Source organism: Medicago sativa, chromosome 8, assembly GCF_051527215.1.
Source record: "Medicago sativa cultivar Bolivia chromosome 8, Bolivia_mono, whole genome shotgun sequence".
Classification (NCBI taxonomy): domain Eukaryota; kingdom Viridiplantae; phylum Streptophyta; class Magnoliopsida; order Fabales; family Fabaceae; genus Medicago; species Medicago sativa.
In genome coordinates this window covers 17,053,984-17,071,811 of record NC_140756.1, presented here as the reverse complement: position 1 = coordinate 17,071,811, position 17,828 = coordinate 17,053,984, and the positions used below count along the sequence as shown (strand labels likewise).

The 17,828-nt window shown below is 30.4% G+C and overlaps 1 protein-coding gene and 1 non-coding gene across 2 annotated transcripts; one reads left to right on the top strand and one right to left on the bottom strand.

Moving 5' to 3' along the window:
• Window positions 1–135: 135 nt before the first annotated feature.
• On the bottom strand, window positions 136–207 carry TRNAC-GCA (transfer RNA cysteine (anticodon GCA)). The gene has a single exon. It is a non-coding gene; the product is annotated as a tRNA-Cys (tRNA).
• Window positions 208–2,621: 2,414 nt separating this feature from the next.
• Window positions 2,622–6,871, top strand: LOC146897417 (pyruvate dehydrogenase E1 alpha). The gene is made up of 3 exons (XM_085739151.1): window positions 2,622–2,910; window positions 4,331–5,111; window positions 6,332–6,871. Exons 1-3 carry the CDS (start codon window positions 2,686–2,688, stop codon window positions 6,607–6,609), a joined length of 1,284 nt encoding a protein of 427 aa, XP_085595277.1. The 5' UTR covers window positions 2,622–2,685; the 3' UTR covers window positions 6,610–6,871.
• Window positions 6,872–17,828: the final 10,957 nt, after the last annotated feature.

Here is a 17,828-nt window from a genome sequence, read left to right as displayed (position 1 = left end):
CCAAACGTCTTTTAGATTTGTAAATATCATCATCTTTTCAAATTTGTTACCTCTTCAAGCACTATCTCCATTCAGAAATTGCACTACAAGGAGAACAAATGAAAAAGAAAAAGAAAAATTAAAAGATAAATAAAAAGGGCCCAACCGGGTTCGAACCGGTGACCTCTTGATCTGCAGTCAAATGCTCTACCACTGAGCTATGGACCCTTTGATTATAGAATATAAACCGCTTATTATATATACAAAATATATATTTTAAGTAAGTGGGGCACACACCCTGCATGAAAAGGACTTGGAAATGATCCATTTACATGCAATGTCAGATCAGCATGTAACCAGGTTCACATGATCATTCCACTCCATTCATCTTCTTTTGGCCTTCAACAATTCACCTTTCAAAACAATTCATAGTCTAAAAAGTCTCTAAATTTCGTAATGATGTATCATTGGTTTATATATATATGATTAGTCAATTTTTTATTAAAGTGGTTATTTTACTTGCCTTGCTGAAAGAAGCATGTATTAGTCTAAATTAATGAATGAAGAAGAAAAATATATCTATCAAATTAATTTAAGAGAATAAACAAATGCTAAAAATATAGACACATCATTCCCTCAAAAAAAAAATATAGACACATCACAAGCACTTGTTTTGCATTTGCTGATTTGCTCCAAATTGTTTGGAGATCATGTGATGTAATATAAGAGAATTTAGATGTACACAAATATGCAAATCTTTCTCATTTGAGAAAGCAACAAATGATCATTGTATATTGCATAAGAAATATCAAATACACCCATCTTCCACCAACTAAATCAGCTCAAGTCATTAATAAATTTGTATTCAAGCCTAAAACAAATTTTTTAGCCATATTTTAATTTTCTCTCGTCGGTCAAACAATTTTTTTTTGTCCTAAATAATATTCTGTTTCAATTTTATTAGAAAAATGGTAAAAATACTAATCATATGTTTGGTTCCATGTTCGGACCTCGTAACGTCAAAAAAAAAAATGTTCGGACCTCGCACAACTAAAGATTTGTTATGTTTGGCTTTCAGCTTCAAAATTGATTCCAACTCCATCCTTAACTTATGCACGAATATAGAATCAATTATCAAATTTAGTAAATAGTTTGTGTGCTGATTTGTTAGTTTAGTGTGTTGACAGTCGAATCCACTCTCCACTTTAAAAATTTCATCTAATGTTCGTCAACTTTACAATTGGTTTCGTGCTCGTACGCAGGTGCGCTGAATTGTATCTGGTTGTACATTTGTTTCGGATTGAGTTATGTTACAGACAAAACATAAGATGGATTATAATCCGAACTATTTAGAAGTTGTTTGGATTAGCGTCAAAATCTTGAGATTCACATTCAAAACTTTTCCCGACCCAACTTTATACAAGCTCCAAGTTCAAGCTTATTGATTCAACTTCAACATGATATTACACTGCAATTTTGGTGAAGTTGCCGCTACTCCGAACAAGCTATAAAACATGAATTAATAAAAATAATTTTTTATAAAAAATTATTTTATTTAATATATTTTATTTTATATTCAACTAATTTTTAATCAAAATTAATTTTGTAAAATTGATACATGTCAAAAATAATTTTTGTTGCAAAATCAAACTCATGTTAATTGTCTAGGTGTCAAAATTAATTTTCATCTAAATATATGCTTTGCACATAGATCAAGTTTTTTCTTATGTTATTTTCGTAATTCCTTCGTCTGAATATGACATTATGACGTTGCGTTGATTGCCGGATTGTGTAATATTGTTTAATTTCCCGTCTTACAGTATTGTTCATTTGTTTTCTATTGAAATATCAACTTCAATCAATCAGAAATTCAATAATGATTTGACATCAATGTTGCAGAACCAAAAACTTAAATATTCTAATCAATTTTATTTTAGGCTAAATTGCATTTTTGGTCCCTTAACTATTTAGGTAGTATCGCTTCGGTCCCTTAATTAAAATTCGATTTATTTCTGACCCTTAACTTCTCTGCATATTACACATTTTGGTCCTTTCCGTTAGTTTTAATTCATAAACGTCATCTTCTTCTCCTCTTTTTCATCTTCATATCATCCCCATCAACCTTCAACAACAAGAATCCCAGAAAAATTCCAGTAGAAAATGAAAAAAACCTAACGTTTTTTAATTAAAAATAACGAAAAGACCAAAATGTGTAATGGAGAGAAGTTAAGGAACCAAAATAAATCGAATTTTAATTAAGGGACCAAAACGATACTACATAAATAGTTAAGGGACCAAAAATGCAATTTAACCTTTATTTTATCATATTTTCCTTTCCCTAACAAACCAACTACTAAAATTTTTCCTTGAAAAAACCTAAGCACAAATTTTTTTTTTTTTTTGTGTGTGCAAAACAAAATGAATGTTAATGTAGTAAAAGTTAGTTGGTTTTTGGTTGGCCTATAATGAATTTGCAAAGTCATAGACAATTAAACATAGGCATAGGCAGGCACCCACAAAACACACAAGACGATTATCTCCATGTCTCACTCCCTTGTATTCTCCGCCCATATTCCTTACATTAATTTCTGATTCATATTCTTATAAATAAACAACCTCATTTTGTGTTCCATTTTCCTTTCATAACCACATTCTTAAAAAACAAAACATCTCTGGTTTTTTTCTTTGGTTGCAAAAAAAAAAAAAATGTCTTTCACTGCAACCAAATTCTCACACTCTCTTCTTGCTGTTCCTATCAATTCTTCAACTCCAAGATCCAATGATAAACCACTCTCTTTCTCTTCTGATCTCTTCAAACACAACCCTTCTTCTTCCTCTTTTCTTGGATCTACTCAGAAGCTTCTTCGTTTGAATGCTCGCCGTTCATCACCACCTGTTGCTGCTGTTCTTCTTCAACAAACCTCCAATTTGGTAACCCTTTATCATTAATTTTTCATTTATGTATGAAAAATCTATGCTTTTTGTTGATATTTATTGATTCTCACTTGTGGGCTATGAAGCACTGACACTGGACACTGAGTCTTAGAGTGACACTGGTTGTGATTTAAGAAAATGACATAATTGAATGTAATCAGATGTGTCGATGTCAGACATGGACACCTGTTGGACATCGGATACACTTTCGATCAGATGTGTAGGTGTTACATTAAAAATCTTAAATTTTTGTTCTATTCAATTCAAAAAGTTGAATTGAATCATGTTGGGTTGGGTTTATGAGCATGATTCAAATATTAATGTCTTTGTTGATAAATCTATGCTTTTTGTTAATGTATGTTGATTCGCAATTTTGGGATATGAAGCACTGACACACACTGGACATGAGAGTGACACCGGGTGAAATTTGAGAAAATGAGATAATTGAAATTAATCAGATGTGCTATGTCAGACACATACACATGTTGGACATCGGATACGACTTCAATCAGATGTGTCGGTGCTAAAAAAAAATTAACTTTTTGTTCTATTCTGTTCAGAAAGCTGAATTGAATCATTTGGGATTGGGTTTATGAGCTGCATGATTCAAATATTAATGTTTTTGTTGTTGGGCTATTGTTGTTTATTCTCTTTTAGATGTTTTGTTGCTTACTACATTAGTGATTTATGATTTATGGGTTTTATTTATTGTGTTATATGTTCAATTGGTTTCTGAAGTTTAGACAATTGAAGTTAGTTTTGTTGTGCTTTCTAAGGTCTTCTTTGGTTTTTCAATTGTAAAAAAAAGGTCTTGTTTGGTTTCCATTTTTAGTGTATGATTGGATTCACTTTTGGAGGAGTCGAAATTGATTCTAGAAGCATATAATTGATTTTGACATAATTGGATGTTGTTGAGTAGAATAGATTTTAATTCTAATTTGAAATTGGAAATTTTGGGTTTTGCCTTTAAAATTGATTTTAAGCCTCAAATTTTTTTTTTTGTTCAACTCACCTTTAAACAAAATCAATTTGCATCATACCTGCTTTGTTTATTTTCATTCTCTTTAGTTATATAACCATTTATTTTCATTAATCATACCTGCTTTGTTTTTGTTTTATTTTCACTTTGTACTGTGTTGTAAATAGCGGAACTATACTGCTACAGTGTAACAGAATTTAGACAAACTGCTATTGTTCTGTGATACACTATTTGCTACAAAATGTTGTCAACTAGATGCTATAGCGGTGTGAAGGCAGTTATAGCCTTCTTGTGTAGCGGAATCTTAACAATCTTCTATTTTCCTCTATCCACGATCGAATACACTGCTTTGTAGTTAAAATTGAAAACATACTTTTTATGCTTTGAAAAGGAGTTTTTCTCTTAGGCTGTTATTTTTATCTGGATTTGTGCTTGCAGCTTATTACTAAAGAGGAAGGGTTAGTCCTTTATGAAGACATGGTATTAGGAAGGTCCTTTGAAGACAAATGTGCTGAGATGTATTATAGGGGGAAAATGTTTGGTTTTGTCCACTTGTACAATGGACAAGAAGCTGTTTCAACTGGATTCATCAAGTATTTGAGGAAAGAAGATTGCATAGTGAGCACATACAGAGACCATGTTCACGCGTTGAGTAAAGGGGTCCCTTCTCGAGAAGTGATGAGTGAACTCTTCGGTAAGGCGACAGGATGTTGCCGAGGTCAGGGTGGTTCAATGCATATGTTCTCAAAAGAACACAACGTGCTCGGTGGTTTTGCATTCATCGGTGAAGGAATTCCAGTGGCCACCGGTGCTGCATTTTCCATGAAGTACAAAAGAGAGGTGTTGAATCAGGCTGATTCCGATAACGTGACATTGGCATTTTTCGGAGATGGAACTTGTAATAATGGACAGTTCTTTGAGTGTCTGAACATGGCTGCTTTGTGGAAATTACCAATTGTGTTTGTGGTGGAAAACAATTTGTGGGCCATTGGGATGTCACATCTTAGGGCAACTTCAGACCCTCAGATATGGAAAAAGGGTCCAGCATTCGGGATGCCGGGTGTTCATGTCGATGGGATGGATGTTTTGAAGGTCAGAGAAGTGGCGAAGGAGGCAATTGACAGGGCTAGAAGAGGAGAAGGACCAACTTTAGTGGAATGTGAGACTTACAGATTTAGAGGACATTCATTGGCTGATCCTGATGAACTTCGTAACCCTGGTGAGCATTTATTTTAATATTATCATATTCGTTTAAGATCTTAATTTGCGAAGCATATATTTTGATGTTCTTTTGCATTTATGGGGGTATATCTATATTCAGTTGCACGATGCATAATCCTTTTACAGTTATATTCAGTTTTTGCCTAGCTTCCTTTAGAATTCTTGAAGACGCTAAACTTCCTCTTGGTCATTGCCTTTTGTTGTATATTTTTCTCAACTCCCAAGCTTCCTTAGAATAACTTCCCGATTAAATGAATTACTGTTTAACATACTCATAGTTTCATACAATATATTTCGTCTATAGTCTTGTACCACATCATTGATGATACCAACCAAGCAAATACGATTTTCTTTTACTTTATTGTTACCAGGTTTTTCTTCTCTAAGTATTTTGGAAAAGGAAAGAAACTAAAGTAATAAACCAATCAACCTTGTTCCAAGGGTTTTACAAAATATATTTGTTCAGTCTGAATAGTTAGAGCGTGGATTGTGTAATAATCTTCTTATTCCAGTTGTTGACTGCAGAACAGTGACTGGTCAATCTGATAGCTTGACTTCAGTTGTTTTGCTGGTCAATCTTTGAATACATATATGGGAAAACATTGTTCAGAAACATAGTCAAAACCAAATGCGTAATTTTAGCATTTTGTGTGTTTGTTTCATTTCATATAGCATCGTTGAATTGAAACAAATTATATAATCAACTTTTAAAGTTATAATTTCGGTTGACTGATACTTCTAGCGCATCGTTGGATTGAAACAAATTGTATAATCAACTTTTAAAGTTATAATTTCGGTTGACTGATACTTCTAGCATGATACCCTTTGTAGATGTCATCCTAAGTTAATAATCATATGTTTTCTACTTATGCACGACTTATAGCTATATAACTATACGTCTAACTATTAACTAGTGTTGTTATATTCGAGAAGCCTATAGACTTTTATCTCATGAGGGGCAAAGCCACATCTTTTTGTTCGCGGTCCTGTTTGGATTGTCTTATTTGAACTTATCTACTAGCATAAATACTCGTGAGACTGATTGGGAGAGCTTATGGAAACAACTTATGACACGTCTTTAAGTTGTTTTCAGCTGATTTCTATAAGCTCTCCAAGATTTTTATAAAAACCGTTTATAGCTTATATGAAAACAGTTTAACTTTATTTAATCTTTTGTTATAACAATAGCTTATACATGATACATTTTCTATTTGGCAGCTGAGAAGGAACACTATGCTGGTAGGGATCCCATCACTGCATTGAAGAAATATCTTTTTGAGAACAAATTAGCCACTGAACAAGAATTGAAGGCAATAGACAAGAAAATTGATGAGGTCCTCGAGGATGCTGTTGATTTCGCAGAAAAGAGCCCTGCACCACTTCGCAGCCAGCTTCTAGAGAATGTCTTCGCCGATCCAAAAGGTTTTGGAATTGGACCGGATGGAAGGTATAGATGCGAGGATCCAAAGTTTACTGAAGGCACTGCTCATGTCTAATCTTTTCCTGCGCGCTTTATTTTTGTATCAATGTTTTTATTTATATCGTTACTAATCATAAAATGTTACTCATAGAATGCATTATCTATCTTATTTAATATCAGCACACTTTGTTCTTTAGGTTGGAAGTTTGGTTTTTTCTGTCATATTTATTATTGTTTGTGAACTTAGGTGTTAAGAATGACAATCTTCAAAGTTTAAGTGGAGCTTCTACGAACACTGTAAAATAAAATTTTGTTTTTACTTTTGTTTTCAATTATTATATACTTGTGCCATGAGAATATGGAGTAGATTGGAATAATACTTCTAATGAACATTTTTAGTAGTTCCAATTCTGCTTTAGAAGTTCCATTTCAATCTTACAAGCAAAGTTACATGTGATTGTGTTTGAATTAACTTATTATATATTTTGAAAAATGGAAAAATTAAAATTTTAGTGGTTATATGAAATTTTAGAGCTTGTCGCATTGGCTTATTATCCATCATATTCATTGAATCAATTACATTTTTACTATAACAAACTCAGCGTGTTTCCAATAAAAGAGTATTCATAATACAGGTCGGGGTAAAATCAAAATGTTGGGAACTAGCATAAGACCTTGATGCCCTTACAAGGGTGTGAGCCACAAGGTTTGCTACTTTGTTTGCCTCCTAATGAAACTAACCTTAAAGTTTTGCAATAAATATAACATAGCTTTACACTTTTTAATAATAGTGTCCAATTCACTAAATTTGTAAGGTTTCCAATGACACCATCCGCCACCGATTTGCAATCAAGTTCGATGGTATCTCTCTAGACACCCAACTCGCTTAAAGCCAATAAAGCTTCATTCAATCACAGTGCATCAGCCTCTTGAGATGGAATAGTTGCTTCCCTCCAAATAGTTTATGTTTGATGAATTTTCCTTTCTCATTCCGTATGCACATCCCCACGCCATAACGGCATAACATCCATCCTTGTTGATTGAAAATTGATGAATCAACGGGTATGTGTGCAAAGTGGGTGGCTTGGATGAAGGCACGTGTGTTTGGGGAAGTATGTCTATTCTATTCAATGGTAGCTAACAGAGGAGATTAATATCCAACGAGGACTTAAACAAGGGGACTGTTTAGCCCTGTTTTTGTTTTTGTTGGTGGCAGAGGGATTTAGTGGTTTGTTGAGGAATGCGGTGTCTCTAAATTTGTTTGAGGGGTTTGAATTTAGAAACAACGATTTGGTGGTCTCTCACTGGAAATATGTTGATGATACACTTTGTATAGGTAAGGCAACAGTTAACAATCTTTGGACGATGAAGGAGTTGTTGCAGGGATTCAAGATGGTGTTAAGGTTGAAGATTAATTTTTTCAAGAGTTATTTGATTGGATACTTGGAGTGAATATTCCATCGGATTTCATGACTATGGCGTGTGATTTTTTGAGTTGTAGCGAGAGTAGCCTATCTTTCAAGTCTTTGGCTATACCGGTGGGAGCAAATCCAAATGTCAACGTTAGAACCAATATTGGATCTTTTGAGTATGAAATTGAATACGTGAATCATAGATATATTAGCCTTGGTGAGAGAATTGTGCTTCTAAATTCAGTACTCAATATAATTCCAATTTTTTACTTGTCTTTTTTGAAAATGCCAATGCAAGTGTGGAGGAAGGTTAGAGTGCAAATAGAGTTCCTTTGAGGTGAAGTGAAAGGGGGGAAAAGATTAGTTGGGTAAGGTGGAAATCGGTTTGCCTACAAAAGTGGAATGTGGGTTTAGGGGTAAAGGATGTTATAGTGGTTAATGTGACTATATATTGGCTAAATGACGATGTAGGTTGTTTGATGGGGAAAGAGCATTATGGAAAGAGGTTTTATTTGAAAAATACGGCCCTAATGTTACGAGTTTGGTGGAGGGGGGAAACTTCTTGGGCGAGACATGTGTCATTATGGTGGAAGAATATAGTGAAACTAGACGATTTTGGTGGGCAAAGTTGATTTACTTTGGAGTTAGCTAGAAGGGTGGGAAATGGAATGAATGCAAGTTTTTCGACTGTAAAGTGGAGAGGGGATATGAGTTTTAGGCTAAAGTATCCAAAATTTTATTCGATTTCAAATCAAAAAGAGGCTTGTGCAGGTGAGATAGGATTGATAAATGGCTTAGAATGGGAGTGGACAATTTTTTGCATGGGAAGAGCAACTTTTGAGGAATCTTAGGGAGGATTTAGAAGTATGACATGTTTGAATGTTATTACTACCAATGATAATTTAAATCTCAATGCTCACGAGACTTGGAAATATTGCAACATGTGTTGAAGATTAATAATGATGCAAGAGGAACTAAACATAAAATATATTCTTGTAAAAAAACGCATAAAATATATATTAACGTGGAAGAGAAAACGATATCTATTATATATTTGAATAATCCTTTTACAACAAATGAAGAGTCTAATTCAAAGGTAATTTCTAAAACAAAGAAAAAGAATATGTAGAAGTAGATTCAGATACATAATATCTACTCAAGGAATAGAAAACCTAGTTAATTTGAAGAACATTATATTCCAACAATATTTAAATTTATTTTATAAATGGTCAGGTTCTATGAATATCGTTACTATTACCTACTCTATTGTTTGTTTTGGTTAGACTTAGAGGACACACAAAAACATTAAGGGTTAATTATGTTTCTAGTCCCTATAAAATAGCGACCTTGTAAGTTTAGTCCCTACTTAATTTTAATAGCATTTTTAGTCCCTATAAAAAAAATTTACTTATAATTTTAGTCCCTGCTAAAACAAAGTTTGATTAATTATCCTTAAACTCTTAAATTTTTGAACGATTTTTTTGAGACAAGATTAGAACACTATGAAAGGTTCGTTTACTAAAATTTAGAATTTTCTGACATGAAATGAATTAAATATGAATTTTTTAAAACGACAAAAGTTAAAGATAAAAAGTAATAAAATCTGGATGTAGAAATCAAATTTTGCAATAATTTTTTGCGGACGAACTTTTAGTAATGTTCTAAACATGTCTGCAAAAAATTGTTCAAAAATTTAAGAGTTTAAGCATAAATTAAACAAATTTGAATTGAGTAGGGACTAATACTCAGTGCAGAAAAACAAAATTAGGGACTAAAAATGCTATTAAAATTAAGTAGGGACTAAACTTACAAGGTCGCTATTTTATAGGGACTAGAAACATAATTAACCCAAACATTAATAACTTAGTTTTTATGCCGGTAAAAAACTAACCTTAGCTTTTATGTTTAGAGTAATAATTTAATGGTAAACACACACAAATTGTAACACCTTAGCTTATTTTATCCCTTGAAAAAAATCTTACCCTATTTATTATTTATTCAAATAAGAAATTTCATTTTTCAATTAATATTATTACTTCATTAAGCATATAAGGAAGAAAAAATTATTCATTTGACTTCTATAGTAATTTTTGTGGTAATATATTTTCATTTAGTCAAAAAAAAAATTATTCTAAATTTATTTTATTATCTAATCTAAATCATTTAAAATGACTTTCATTGTAATCATGTAATATGAAAATCAGTGATTTTTTTTTTTCATTTATGTTTAGTATAGTGAATATATTTATAAATAAATATTAAGATAAGTTTTATATTTGAAAAATCCTACATCATTTTATTTTTTTGAAATTTTATAATCTCATAGAAAAATATATGACCAAAATCAATCTAACTTAGAAATAATATTATAAACTATCTGTTTTTAATAATTAATTTTTATTAAAGAATAATAAGTATTTGTTATACATGTATAATTTCTAACATATCTAGAAAACAAATAATTAATTTAGTCAAAAAACAATTAATTAATATACTTAATTTATATAATACGTGTAAGAGTATATCCCATCATAAATAATAGCCTTTTAAAATTAGTAAACCAGAAAAAGAAGAATAATAAGTATTTGTTATACATGTATAATTTCTAACATTTGTCAAAAAAATGTATAATTTCTAACATATCTAGAAAACAAATAATTAATTTAGTCAAAAAACAATTAATTAATATACTTAATTTATATAATACGTGTAAGAGTATATCTCATCATAAATAATAGCCTTTTAAAATTAGTAAACCAGAAAAAGAAACAGTTAAATTCATAGGAATTAAAATAATAATTTAAATATTTGTGCATATCCAATTATTAGTCAACACAAATAAATTTAATGTTTTCAATATTAACCTTTTTGAGCACTCTCCCTCAACTTTTTTTTTACTACAGCATTCTCCCTCTACGTATATAAATAAGTATAGATTGCTCTCACATTCCATTGCAAGTTAATCACTCTCATTTTCGTCAAAAGTTTAGCAAAATTATAATATGGAACCTGCATTGAAGATGATTTTGAAGTTGGTGATGTTGCTCTTTGCTATTGCAAGTACTTTGATGGTAACTGCACAAAGTACTCATCATGATGATGTCGTTGAAAATGCACATAAATATTCACGACCATATCTTGGTCATGGTGAATTTGGACATCAACTAAGATGGTGCTGCAACAACATTGTTGGATGGTGCTGCAAAACAAATTAATAGTATAAAGCTCTAATAAGTTGTTCTTCCATTTGTTTAAGAACACTTTATTTCTAACACTCACTGTCTTATTGGGTGAAACTCATGTAGATATCAACATTTTATGTGAGATCTATTTTTAAAATATGGTACCCACATGAATTTCACTCAAGAGAATATGTATTAGAGAGTGTTAGAAAAATAGTGTTCATAAGACACCTACTTAATAATATATTCAAGCTTAGATGAAGACGCATCAAATAAATGTACTAATTGAATTTACAAGATTGAATGATAATCATTTTTTTCATTTAGTTCTATTATTAGCATCTTCTTTATTTTGATTTTTATCGATTCCTAATCACATCTTTCATTCTCTTTTGTTTTTTATTTAATTTAATTTAATAAGCAAGCTGTGTATTGACTACAAGAGATACTCGTTAACAAAATAAACAGTGGTGTACACTATTTTAACAAACCAAATGGTTGTTTCATCAAAGTACACTTTAGAATAATGTTAAACACTTTTTAAGCAAACCAATGTGTTATCAGGAATAAATCAATTCCAACAATTTTTAACCATGAAAAGAAATATGGGAGCATGATTCCAAAGTAGCAAAACAAAAAACACAATCTACATATTTTGGATAGAGCAAACTATTTTCACAATTTTCATAGCACTTTCCATTGGTATATGTCAACAATAACATCATAGTCGTTCATTGGGCCAATACGGAGTATTTAGATATGAACTTTTTAAAAGATTCTTATTATGATGATAAGTACACTAAAGTTTAAATTATGACTATACTCTTGTCAAAGTTTATGAATGTATTGTTTTCATATTTATTTATTTGATATATTATGAATGTTAGATTAGTTAAATAATTTGTTTTGTAATTTTTTAAAATTCAAATTTAAAGATCTTTGAGTGATTTTTTATTCGGTTACAATAATATTTTATTTCTTATAAATTTGCTACCGTTAAAATGTGGGTAACATATCCAAATATATGAGTACTTAGATGCTTAAAGAAGGTTCAAATTGTGAGTACGATAACAAGTATGAATGGTATTTTAGTTGTGTTTCTCTTTTTTGAATATTTAGGTTCAACTTATAAAGTTGCGGTCCAAAGATTTGATTTTCTCTTTTTTCTATCACAAAAAAAAAAAAAAAATCCACTCTCCCCACATTCTCAAAATCTCCCTAACTCCCTTTTATTGCCAATTTATTGTACCGAAATACACAATATGGAATATTATGAGGGCTAAAATATGGTTTTGGTCCCTGCAAAATAGGCCAGTTTTGGTTTTAGTCCCTGCAATTTTTTTTTTATAGCTTTTGGTCCATGCAAAAATAGGGCAGTTTTGGTTTTAGTCCCTGCAATTTTTTTTTATAGCTTTTGGTCCCTGCAAAAATAGGCCAGTTTTGGTTTTAGTCCCTGCAAAATTTTTTTATAGTTTTTGGTCCCTGCAAAAATATGTCAGTTTTGCTTTTAGTCCCTGCAAATCTTTTATAATTTTTTTTTTTTTAAAAAAAATTTTAAAAATTCTAGAAAATTCAAAAATTAATAAAAAAATTAAAAAAATTCTGGAAAAATTAAAAATTAATAAAAAATTGAAAAAAATATTAAAAAAATTCTGGAAAATCGAAAAATTAATAAAAAATTGATAAAAATATTAAAAAATTCTGGAAAAATGAAAAATCAATAAAAAAATCTGAAAAAATAATAAAAAATTGAAAAAAATATTAAAAAATTCTGGAAAATTGAAAAATTAATAAAAATTAAAAAAATCTGGAAAAAATAAAAAAGATTAAAAAAATTCTGGAAAAAATAAAATTTCGAAAAAATTATGGAAAAATGAAATTTTCGAAATTTTAAATTTTAATGAAATTCTGGAAAATAAATTTTAATGAAAGTTTAAATTTTCGAAAATAAAAATGAAATTCTGGAAAAATGAAATTTTAATGAAAAAATTTCGAAATTTTTGAAATTTTCATTAGTACTTCTCAAAAATTTTCCGGGAATTTTTGTGTATTTATAAACCAAGAATAAGGGAAAAAATATGTGTATTTATAAACCGAGCTTAGGTTTTTTATGTATTTTTCGAAATTTCGAAATTTTCATTAGTATTTTTTCCGGGAATTTTTGTGTATTTATAAAGCGGGAACTTTTGGGTATTTATAAACCGAGAATAAGGGAAAAAATACACTGAAAAAACCTAAGCTCGACATATATACTAATCGAAATTTCGAAAAATACATTTTTTCCAGAATTTCGAAATTTCGACATATATACTAATCAGAATATTTTTTATTTTCCAGAATATTTTCATTATTTTTAATTTTATTAGATTATTTTTTTAATCATTTTTTATTTTTATTAATTTTTGCAGATTTTTTTAATTTTTTCCGTTTTTTTCAATTTTTTTCATTTTTATTAATTTTTCAATTTTCCAGAATTTTTTAATATTTTTTTCAATTTTTTATTAATTTTTATTTTTTCCAGAATTTTTTAATATTTTTTTCAATTTTTTATTAATTTTTAATTTTTCCAGATTTTTATTAATTTTTCAATTTTCCAGAATTTTTTAATTTATAAAAAAAATTATAAAAGATTTGCAAGGACTAAAAGCAAAACTGACATATTTTTGCATGGACCAAAAACTATAAAAAAAAATTGCAGGGACTAAAACCAAAACTGGCCTATTTTTGCAGGGACCAAAAGCTATAAAAAAAAATTTGCAGGGACTAAAACCAAAACTGACCTATTTTTGCAGGGACCAAAAGCTATAAAAAAAATTTGCAGGGACTAAAACCAAAACTGGCCTATTTTGCAGGGATCAAAACCATATTTTAGCTTATTATGAGAAGTCTAATATCGTATACTAAATGTTCATTTCAAATTTTAAGCTGAATTGAAATAAACAGAGAACAATGTATGATAAAGTTGCAAGGGAGTTAGTTTAGCATGGCAATTGCAACTTCAAACTTCTATAAATCTCATATTCATAGGAAATAGGAGTGGGAATAGACTAGACCGCTCGTCAAGGGCTTATGTGTAACACCCTAAATCTCGACATTAATTTATTAAACAATAAGAATATATTTAAATAAAAGGATGTTATAAAACTCATCATCTATCCTGACCAAAAATAAAACTCATCATCTATCATTTAATAAAGCAATAATAATTCATACTTCAACTGCGGAAAATAATTCAACTTGTCATTTTAATATAAAAAATTCATGTCTTCAACATCAATAATGGGAATGACAAAAGTTTCACAAGACTCTAACTCAAATGGAAGTTAAATTTCAACATTTTAACCTCAACCCTGGTGCTACAGATCAGAGCATATGTTCATCGACTACATAAGATCACTAAATAAAATCAACAAAATTAAATCTCCGTCACCACCTCTTATGCGTCCCGCAACTAGAGCTCCTCGTCCTGCGTATCTATACCCATGAGTACAAACACAACAAATACAACAACAACAACAACAATAAAGGGGCGAGAATACACATCATAATATTCAATTGAGATACACGAATCAATTAAATAAATAGTCATATCGTCATTGATCGTCATTCACTTCTTATTCATAGCTTCATCAAGATTACACATCTTCAACATATACATAATACACTTATGATTAGCAGGTATAAAAGTTCTTTTTCATTAGCACATAGATCACATATGACACATATACATCATAGACACATCATCAATACATATCACATACACCACATATATCACATGCACATAACATGAGCCATATGCAAATACACTTTGTTCATATACTTATATGCATACCGGTACCGGAACCTATGTTTGTTTTTCATGGTTTTTGCATGACCACGACAACAAAGAAAAATAAGATGTTTATTTCAAGGTGTTTTTATGACCCTTAAAATTCATTGATAATTTTTATTTGTTGATTTAGCTTTGTCATATCAGTGTTTAACAACCACGTAATCCTCGTTTAACATAGTTGTCCATGCATAAGAATGATGGAGGAATGTGTTTCAAAAAGTTTGGGAACATTCAATCTTGCTATGTTAGGTAAGAAAGGCTGGATAATCATTACAAACCAATAAACACTTATTGCTAGGCTCGATAAGGCAAAAATGCTATCCAAGGTGTAATTTTTTTTAAGAAAAGTTAGGTCACAACCCAACTTTGTGTGGCGAAGCATCTACAATTCTAAATTCATCCTAAAAGCGGGAAGCAGATGGCGGATTGGTGATGAGTCAGCTATACCAATCTGGAACAATAATTGGTTGACTAATGATATCATATTACCTGCCCAACATGATGATAACTTCTCCCTTGCTAATCTACGAGTGTTATATTGCATTTTACTACAGCAAGTTCAAATTTTCATGAACAAATCGTGACTGATATTGCTAACACGTCCTTATATTCATCAGTGCACGAAGATATATTAATCTGGAAGAAGAAATAAAATGGTGAGTACTCTGTACGAAGTGCTTAAAGATTATGTATGCAAGAATTGCTTAACACTTCTCATTAAGTACATGGGTATTGAGATTTGATTTGGAAGCTAAAAATCCCTCTAAAAGTTAAATTTTTATCTAGAGAATTTGTACAAATTGCCTTCCTACTCGAATGAGGCTTCAAGCTAAAGGAGTTAATTGTTCTTCTGCTTTTGCTTTATGTAACACTCATGATGAATACAATCTCGATCTTTTTTTCAATTGCCCAAGAAGCCTTAACATATGGAATATGTGTGATGCATATTCTATCATTTCTACTTTGTGAAATATTGGTAGAATATGCATCATTGGGCCCGCCCATTGGGCCAAAGTATTATTTAGTTATTTATATGTGAATTTGTTTTAAAGATTCTCATTATGATGATCAAGTATACTGAAGTTTAAACGATGACATTATTCTTGTCAAAGAAAGTTTATGAATGTGTTGTTTTGATATTTGTTTATTTGTTTAATATATTTTGAATGTTGGATCAGTTAAATAATTTGGTTCTTAATTATTTACAATTCAATTTTAAAATCTTTGAGTGATTTTTTATCCAATTACAATAGTATATTATTTTTTTTATTATTCTATTACTGTTAAAATGTGGGCAGAATATCCAAGTATAAGTAATTAGGTACTCAATGCAGGTTCAAATCTTGATATTTTTTCAAATTGAGAGTACAATAACAAATAGTATAGTACTTCATCATTTCAACTTGTAAAGTTGTGGTCCATGGATTTGATTTTCTCTCTTTTTTTTATCATAGAAGAAAATTATCCAACGCTCCCTAAATTCTCAAAATCTCCTCAAATCCATTTGTTTGCCAATTTATTGCTCCAAATTACACAATCTAGATGATTATGAGACGTCTAACTTCGTGTAGTAAAGTTCAAGCTTTACACCTTCAGATTAATTTAGAATAATAAGTCGTTAGGTTATAACAAATAATCTATATTGACTTAATTTATATAATTTTAAAGAGTCCCACATTGGCTAAGAAATGGTCGGAACAAATATTTATAAGTCAGGATAATTATCACAACACAAGCAGATTTTGTGGGGTTGTGTGAGGCACAACCATAAATTCTAAGATAGTATCATAGTTGTCAACTTTGACGGCCTTTCTAGCAACTAACTATACTACTACACCGGCCTTCTCAACACCTACCCTCAGAAAATCACCGTCGACAACCATCTTAAGTGTGTATCATCCTCTCATGTGTTGTCTCGGTGACCTATTTAGATTTTATTCTGGTGACTTATCTTCCCAACTGACGATCATTCCAGTGGTGATTCTTTTCCCACATATGAATCACAGTTGTGGTGACTTCTCTTTCCACTGACGATAACTTTGATGATGATTCTTTTTCCACATATAGATCATATTGTGACTTCTCTTCCCACTGATGGTCAATCCGATGGTGACTCTTTTTCACACATGAATCATATTTGTGGTGAATGCTTTTCCCATCAGCGATTGATCTGGTGGTGATTATATTACCACATATGGATCACATTTGTGGTGACTTCTCTTCCTACCGAAGATAAATTCGGTAGTGACTTTTTTTTTCCAAGTACAAATCATATTTTTAGGGACTTCTTTCCAATAACGATCAATTTGGCGTTGATTCTTTTCCTACATATGGATCATATTTGTGGTGACTTCTTTCCCACTGATGATCAATCCGGTGGTGACTATTTTCCCTCATTGGGATCGTATTTGTGGTGACTCTTTTCCGTAGTTTTGAAGCATGAAAATTCATATCCAAACATGTGTAAACAACCAAAATAAAGTGAAGAAAATCTAAAAGACCAAATTGTTACCTGATACTAATTTAAGAGGCCACAAGGGTAATTTTGCCTAAAATATTATTAAAATTACAAAAATATGAATTTAATTTTTTTAACAAATTAAATATACAGTTTTTACAAAGGATGTTTTTTCATTTACATTTTCATATAATATTTATTATATATTTTAGAATATTTATTATTTGTTCCCTAAATTGAAAGGTCCACCGATGATCCCCTAATTATATATATGAGCTCTCTTTTTTATGTTTAAGGTAATTGTTTAGTGGTCAATATACTGAAACTGAAATTTTTATTTCAATGTAACAACTTACATATTTTACTATGTATAGCTTCTAGATATTTATAGAATCTCGTAAAAAAAAAAAG